This window comes from Solanum tuberosum, unplaced genomic scaffold, assembly GCF_000226075.1.
Source record: "Solanum tuberosum cultivar DM 1-3 516 R44 unplaced genomic scaffold, SolTub_3.0 scf00566, whole genome shotgun sequence".
NCBI classification, from domain to species: domain Eukaryota; kingdom Viridiplantae; phylum Streptophyta; class Magnoliopsida; order Solanales; family Solanaceae; genus Solanum; species Solanum tuberosum.
The window spans coordinates 279,706-288,467 of record NW_006239496.1 but is presented as its reverse complement, the minus strand read 5'-3'; the positions used below and the strand labels follow the sequence as shown (position 1 = coordinate 288,467).

General features: G+C 33.6%; 1 protein-coding gene and 1 pseudogene across 1 annotated transcript; both read left to right on the top strand.

The window, feature by feature from the left end:
* The first annotated feature begins 2,446 nt into the window (after positions 1-2,446).
* Positions 2,447-3,577, top strand: LOC107058646 (receptor-like protein 12). The gene has a single exon (XM_015304607.1). The coding sequence runs from the start codon at positions 2,447-2,449 to the stop codon at positions 3,575-3,577; it is 1,131 nt and encodes a 376-aa protein (XP_015160093.1).
* Positions 3,578-6,404: 2,827 nt separating this feature from the next.
* The window catches only part of LOC102583840 (probable leucine-rich repeat receptor-like protein kinase At1g35710), a 4,503-nt pseudogene continuing 2,145 nt past the window's right edge, over positions 6,405-8,762 (top strand).

The following is an 8,762-nucleotide window of genomic DNA, read 5'->3' as shown; positions in this document are numbered from 1 at the left end:
TTTGCACAGTAAACTGCAAATGATTGAATATTATGCTTTTTACAATAAAAAGGGGATTAGCAACATGCCTCTTATAGTAAAACGAATATATTTCATGGAATAAATAAGTTAGCAAATAATGCTAACAATTTGGGAAGAGACAAGAACTAGAAGTAAACCAAAAGTTAGAAGGAAACAACATCTCCAAATTTATACAAACTCCACTGTAAATGGCGAACAACTCTTGGTAAAAATTTTGTTTTTTATTTTTTATTTTTTAGATAAAATAAAGGTCAATACTTGATTCAAACATATCATATTAGGTAGTGAGATAACAAAAAACCTCATGAGGTAAAAAAAAAAAAAAAAAAAAAAAAAAAAAAAGAAAAAAAAGAAAAGACAGCCCAAAAATTACAAGTCGTGACCCAAAATATTGAAATTTCAATCTTAGCATGATTCATGGTGAAAATAACAGAAAGATGGAGCAGTAAACGGACACGAAATGAACACTCGAGAGGCCTGAAATAATCAATTTATCGACTCAATCTTAACTTGGTCAAACTAAGCCAGACTCGAAATAACTTAACTCAACATAAAAAAGTGACGAAGACTACACAACTAATACTATTACGAATGAGATTTAAGAGGTACAAGCAACTAATATAAGGACTATATATGCTACTTAGTTGAACATAGATAGAGCACACACCATAAGAAAAGGCAGTAAACTACTCAGCTCACACTATTTATACTAGCTAACATAAATGGAAATAAGCCCACACATCAGATTGCAAAAACTAGCATTTCGGACTCGAAAAGTTCACAATTGAGCTAAGTCATGGCAACCAGGTGAGATCACTCAATTTAATGAGAAGAAACTAACATGAAGTAAATAATCTCAGCTAAAAGGGGTCATCAAATTTCAAACAACAAAAAGAAAGAAGAACCGAAATCAAAATGACTAAACTAAGCGAGTGGTCAGACCACCTATATTGCCGATTTACAGCCAACGTTCAGCCATAATGTGCCCCAAATCATAACATTTGAACACTTACTCAGTCGAGAATCAAGTAATCAACACATCTAAGGATAAGGAGACATGGGTTGAAATTAGATATTACCTTTTGAGAGGCAGAGAACTGGGAATGACGAGCTTCGAATAACGACGAGCTTCCACCACCACAACAAAGTTTCGTTGGAGAATCCTCCGAGTTCCCGAAACCAAAAGCCTCGATTCCAATGAAGTTATTTGAGTCGTTCTTAATATCCAAAATATTTATGTTTTTCGAGGTGAAATTAGGTGATCCTAAAAAATATGTTCTCTTTTTCGGTCTCCTCCCTCTCTGCCCTTACAGTGAACATAATAGGGGTATATATAGGGGAGATTCGAATTAAGGAAGGGGGGAAAATCGAATTGAAAAGATGGGTAAGGATGAAATTCAAAATTTTGAATTTTCTTCCTCCTTACCCAGGGCAACAGGGAAGGGATTTAGAAAATCCCAGAAAAGGAGGAAAAGGGACGTGAGGGTGGTTGGATTAGGTTGCTAGGGTATGGGTTCTGCAGGGTAGTTGGATGAGATTTTTGCAGCGCGATTTCTGGGTTTGTTCTGCTTGCTGCATCGTTTCGCTGAAGAAGAAGAAGCGTGGACCTGTTTGGCACTGCTGTACGCATTACTGTTGATGTATTGTTGAATGGAATTGTTGGATCTTTTCTATTGTGGGCTGATGGGTCTTTGTGGGCTAGGGGAATTGGAAATGGAGAATAATGGGCTGCTGAAACATATTTTATGAAGGCCCAAATTTTTAATCCTTCAATATAGCTAAATGAATTAAGAAAATAGCCAAATTGAGTTGATTTACCGAATTCGGCTAGAATTGAAATACGATGAATCAATACAATTAATTTACGAGCTTCTTAGTCTCAATGACATAAAATAATTAATTCGATTGTAAAATAATTAATTTAATTACAAACTAATTAACTCGAAATTATAACTATAACTTAGACTAAACCAAATTAATAAGATATTTAACTAGGATGTAAAATCTTTTATGATGATTTTTGAATATTTATAAAATAACGTGATTGCAAAAATATACATATTTATTATTAAAAAATGATAAAATTACTTTTAAAAAAAATAACTTGAAAGTATTTTGAATTTTCATAAAACTCATTAATTCAAAATTATAGCCATTCCTAATATTAAAAATATAAAATCTTTTTTGAGACGATTCTCGAATAATCATAAAATATACTAATTATATACATAATTATGTAAAACATATATATTATCTAAAAATTATGAAAAGTGACAAAACTATTTAAAAATCTTGCAACTATATTATTATTTTTTGGAAATTTTATAAAACTAATTATTTTAAATTGTTTGAAATTGGAGAAGCTCGAAATGATTAATTTATATTGTGGAGGGTCAAAATTGGGTGTCCACAATGTTTTGGAAACATGAGTGGTCATCTTGAGGTTCTGGATATGCAACACAACAATCTTTCTGGAACTCTTCCAACAACTTTTAGGGCTGGAACACTTAGAAGCTTCAACTTGCATGGCAATAAACTTAAGGGGAAAATTCCCCAATCTTTGGTCAATTGCAAAGAGATGCAAGTTCTTGATTTAGGAGATAATCACCTCAACGACACATTCCCAATGTGGTTGGGAACTCTTCCTAAGTTGAGAGTTTTAAGCTTGAGATCGAATAAGTTGCATGGACCGATTAGAACTTTAGGAAGTGAAAACATGTTTATTGAACTTCGAATGTTGGATATCTCTTCCAATGCCTTCACAGAAAACTTACCGACGAGTCTGTTTCAACATTTAAAAGCCATGAGGACAATTGATCAAGCGATGAATGCACCAAGTGATGAAGGAGATGAATATTATTATCAAGATACTGTAGCTGTCGTATCCAAGGGATTTGAGCATGAAATTGTGAGAATCCTGTTTTTGTACACCACTATCGATCTTTCAAACAACAAATTTGAAGGATATATTCCAAGTTTTATGGGAGATCTCATTGCACTTTGTGTGCTGAATTTATCTCATAATGGACTGCAAGGTCATATACCGCCATCACTTGGAAGATTATCTTCAGTTGAATCATTGGACCTTTCAGGTAACCATTTTGTAGGAGAGATACCAGCACAATTTGCTTCTCTTACTTCTCTTGCAGTCTTAAATCTCTCCTACAATCATCTCGAAGGGTGCATTCCTCAAGGAAATCAATTTCAGACCTTTGAGAACAATTCATATGTAGGTAATGATGGATTAAGTGGATTTCCACTATCAAAAGGCTGTGGTAGTGATGATAATGATTCGGAGACAAATGATACCACATATGAAATAGATGATGAAGAAAGCGACTCTGAATTTCTGAATGATTTTTGGAAAGCTGCTCTTATGGGGTATGGAAGTGGACTGTGTATTGGGTTATCGATAATATATTTCATGTTCTCAACTGGAAATCCGATATGGCTTGCAAGAATCATTGTAGAACTGGAACACAAAATAATGATGGGAAGGAGAAAGAAGCGCAGCAAAGGTAAAGGAGTAACAGAAGAAGCAAATAATCGCATGTAGAAGAGTTAAAACTTCAGGTATATATGCAGTTAAGTTCTAGTTTGAGCTTTAGATTATTGCAGCTAACTATATCTGAATTTTCATATTAGTTATATCAGAAACTAATTGAATGCTCTACAAAGCCCTATTTTTCTGTCCAAAATTAGTTGGAAGCTGTGATCCAGTTATCTGGTTAGAGGCTTGGTTTAACAAGTGCTTCAAGTGTGAACCAACAGATAATTAGTTTTAGAGCAAAATTCGCCGGACATAATAACTTTTTTTCAAATTGTAATTTCATTTTAGCATATAATAAAGACTTGACTTTCTTTGTGTAAATATAAACATCAGACAGTAAATAAACAAATTCAAACATGCAGGTGGTTGGAGAAGAATTTGTTGGAATGCTCATCAGAGATACAATAATTAATATCAGAAACTGCAGCTTATGGTTTATAAGTAGGCTTTTTATTCTTCCTTTATTAACTTTAGGAAATGTAATACTATGATATATCAAGTTATGTAATGTTTTAATGTATTCAATGAAATATGATGTGTAGATTTTCCATTGTACCAAAAAAGAAAATAAACAATTTGTTGGAATGCTCATCAGAGATGCAATATTATCAGAAACTTCAGGTTTTGGTTTATAAGTAGACTTTTTTATTCTTCCATTATTAACTTTATATGAAGGTAATGATGAATTGCGTGGATTCCCAGTTTCGAAAGGTTGTGGCAGTGATCTATTATCAGAGGCAAGTTATATATATAGCATATCTGTGCTTGAAGTTCAAGAAAGCAATACTGAATTTCTCTATATTTTTTTGAAAAGCTGCTCAATTATAAGCTATGAAATTGGACTATATGTGGTATGTTTCATGGTTTCATGGTTTCAACTGAATATCCGAAATGGCTCGCAAGAATCATTGAAGAATTGGAACACAAAATTATTATGCAGAGCAAAGAAGAAGATTAAGCAAATTAATGTATTCAATGAAGAAGTTTATGCATTTCTTTTTAATCTTGTTTTCTTTTTGAGGGAATTTATTTTCTATATGATAGTCTTTTTTACTTGAAAAATGATGTGTAACACATGGATAAAAAAGAAAGACAAAAACAAAAAAGCAAAAAAATTAACATGACAATGACAAATTTTGTCTAATAAAATATGATCAGACAAAGTGTGAATAAGACTATAAAGAATAAAATATGATGATTATTTCAACAACCAAAATAATTCTTTATTCTTTTTTACTTGAAAAATGATGTGTACCACATGGATAAAAAAAGGAAAGAGAAAACAAAAAAGCAAAAAAATTGACATGACAACGACAAATTTTGTCTAATAAAATATGATCAGACAAAGTGTGAATAAGACTATAAAAAATAAAATATGATGATTATTTCAACAACCAAAATAATTCTTTATTGGTTTAAAATTTATATATTGACTCCGATATTAAAAAATTGGGTCGGTTCTCTTTCTCGAATGGGTCAAATTATTAGGGTGGGTTGTTAAAAATGGATAGTATATTATCAAGGGAAAATGCATAATTACCCCCAGCCTATGCCCAAAATCCATGAGATACACCTAACCTTTACTAAGGTTCTATTACCCCCCGAACTTATTTTATATATAATTTTCTACCCCTTTTCGGCCTACGTGGCACTATCTTGTGGGCCCAGCGCGTGTTGACAATTTTTTCAAGGATAGTGCCACGTTGGCCAAAATGGGGTAGAAAATTATATATAAAATAAGTTCGGGGAGGTAATAGGACCTTAGTAAAGGTTAGGTGTGTCTCAGGGATTTGGGGCATAGGCTGAAGGGGTACTTATGCATTTTCCCTATTATCAATAGTTAAGTAATCATGTGAGAAATTAACAATATCTGCTATATAAATTTTCATAACTAGTCATATCGCCTTACTTAAATTCGTTTCAGTCTAATAAAAAGTACATTAGAAATGTTAATGCAGTGTAGAAATTTATTTATCTAAGATGGAACATGTCTACTACATTAGAGATAAAAAATGAGAACCAAACATAAATACTCATAACCATGTGATCTTGTCTGATAACACAACAAATTATTTGGTTAATTAAGTCTCTGTCTGAATTAAAATATTATTCCATGCCCTTTTTCTTTTGTTACTTAATATAATTTTCAGCGACTATATTGATAATCAACTATATGTTTTTTTAAAAATATAATGGTATGATTTTTATATATTTATGTACTATTTGCATGTCCAAATAAAAAAGGGAAAATGCATAAGTACCCCCCCAGCCTATGCCCGAAATCTCAGAGACACACCTAACCTTTACTAAGGTCCTATTATCCCCCCGAAGTTATTTTATATGTAATATTCTACCCCTTTTTGACCTACGTGGCACTATCTTGTGGGCCCAGTGCACGTTGACAAATTTTTCAAGGATAGTGCCACGTAAGCCGAAAAGGGGTAGAATATTATAGATAAATTAAGTTCGGGGGTAATAGGACCTTAGTAAAGGTTAGGTGTGTCTCTGAGATTTCGGGCATAGGCTGGGGGGGTACTTATGCATTTTCCCTTTTTTATTTGGACATGCAAATAGTACATAAATATATAAAAATCATACCATTATATTTTAAGAGAAAAAATAAAAAGATGATTATCTACTCCATTAAGCTTTTAATTTTTTTCTTCTGAGGGAATTTATTTTGTGTAGATGTGTAACACATGTATAAAAGAAGAAGAAAAAAATGGAACAACTCAAATTTGACTTTTGCATTGACTTGAGAATGCATGACAATATTTTCTCTGATAAAATATGAACATAAAGAGAGAGAGAGCAGCCGAAATTTGGTCTTTAACGATAAGTTAGGTACAATATAAAATCCTATGAACCCTCCACAATTAGTTCATTGAAATCCAAAACATGATGACCAAAATATTCTCTTTACTTCAGTTTTTCACTCTTTTATATCTCCTTACAGTTACTTTTGCTTCCGTCGAGGAAGCAACTTCCCTACTGAAATGGAAAGCAACTTTCAAGAACCAGAACAACTCCTTATTCGCTTCATGGACACCAAGTTCTAACTCATGCAGGGATTGGTATGGAGTTATATGCTTTAACGGTAGAGTAAACATGTTGAATATTACAAATACTAGTGTCATTGGTACACTCGATGATTTTCCATCTTCTTCTCTCCCTTTTCTTGAGTATCTTGATCTTAGCATGAACTATTTCTCTGGCACCATTCCACCTGACATTGGTAAACTCACTAATCTTATTTATCTTGATTTGTCAAGTAATCAGATTTCAGGCATAGTACCACCGCAAATCAGCTCATTAGCCAAGCTTCAGATCCTCCATATGTTTGACAACCATTTAAATGGTTTCATTCCTGAAGAAATAGGTCATCTAAAGTCTCTTACTGAGCTAGATTTGAATTTTAACACTCTTAATGGTTCTATTCCTGCTTCATTGGGGAATTTGAACAACTTGACTATTCTGCATCTTCATTGATAATCACCTTTCTGGTTCTATCCCTGAAGAAATAGGTTACCTAAGGTCTCTTACTGATCTGCAGTTGTACGATAACTCTCTTGATGGTTCTATTCCTGCTTCATTTGGGAATTTGACCAACTTGTCCATTTTGTATCTTTATGATAATCAACTTTCTGGCCCTATTCCTGCAGAAATAGGTTACCTAAGGTCTCTTACTGAGATAGATTTGAGTTCTAACACTCTTGATGGTTCTATTCCAACTTCATTGGGAAATTTGACCAGCTTGTCCATTTTGTATCTTTTTGATAATCACCTTTCTGGCCTTATTCCTGCAGAAATAGGTTACCTAAGGTCTCTTACTGATCTGCGGTTGTACAATAACTCCCTTAATGGTTCTATTCCTGCTTCATTTGGGAAATTTTGACCAACTTGTCCATTTTGTATCTTTATGATAATCAACTTTCTGGCCCTATTCCTGCAGAAATAGGTTACCTAAGGTCTCTTACTGATCTGCAGTTGTACGATAACTCTCTTGATGGTTCTATTCCTGCTTCATTGGGGAATTTGAACAACTTGACTATTCTGCGTCTTGATGGTAATCACCTATTTGGCTTTATTCCTGAGGAAATAGGTTACCTAAGGTCTCTTACTGAGATAGATTTGAGTTCTAACACTCTTGATGGTTCTATTCCAACTTCATTGGGAAATTTGACCAGCTTGTCCATTTTGTATCTTTTTGATAATCACCTTTCTGGCCTTATTCCTGCAGAAATAGGTCACCTAAGGTCTCTTACTGATCTGCGGTTGTACAATAACTCCCTTAATGGTTCTATTCCTGCTTCATTGGGGAATTTGAACAACTTGACTATTCTGCGTCTTGATGGTAATCACCTATTTGGCTTTATTCCTGAAGAAATAGGTTACCTAAGGTCTCTTACTGATCTGCGGTTGTACAATAACTCCCTTAATGGTTCTATTCCTGCTTCATTGGGGAATTTGAACAACTTGACTATTCTGCGTCTTGATGGTAATCACCTATTTGGCTTTATTCCTGAAGAAATAGGTTACCTAAGGTCTCTTACTGATCTGCGGTTGTACAATAACTCCCTTAATGGTTCTATTCCTGCTTCATTGGGGAATTTGAACAACTTGACTATTCTGCGTCTTGATGGTAATCACCTATTTGGCTTTATTCCTGAAGAAATAGGTTACCTAAGATTTCTTACTGATCTACGTTTGAACGATAACTTTCTTAATGGTTCTATTCCTGCTTCATTGGGGAATTTGAACAACTTGACTATTCTGCGTCTTGATGGTAATCACCTATTTGGCTTTATTCCTGAAGAAATAGGTTACCTAAGATTTCTTACTGATCTACGTTTGAACGATAACTTTCTTAATGGTTCTATTCCTGCTTCATTGGGGAATTTGAACAACTTGACTATTCTGCGTCTTGATGGTAATCACCTATTTGGCTTTATTCCTGAAGAAATAGGTTACCTAAGATTTCTTACTGATCTACGTTTGAACGATAACTTTCTTAATGGTTCTATTCCTGCTTCATTGGGGAATTTGAACAACTTGACTATTCTGCGTCTTGATGGTAATCACCTATTTGGCTTTATTCCTGAAGAAATAGGTTACCTAAGATTTCTTACTGATCTACGTTTGAACGATAACTTTCTTAATGGTTCTATTCCTGCTTCATTGGGGAATTTGA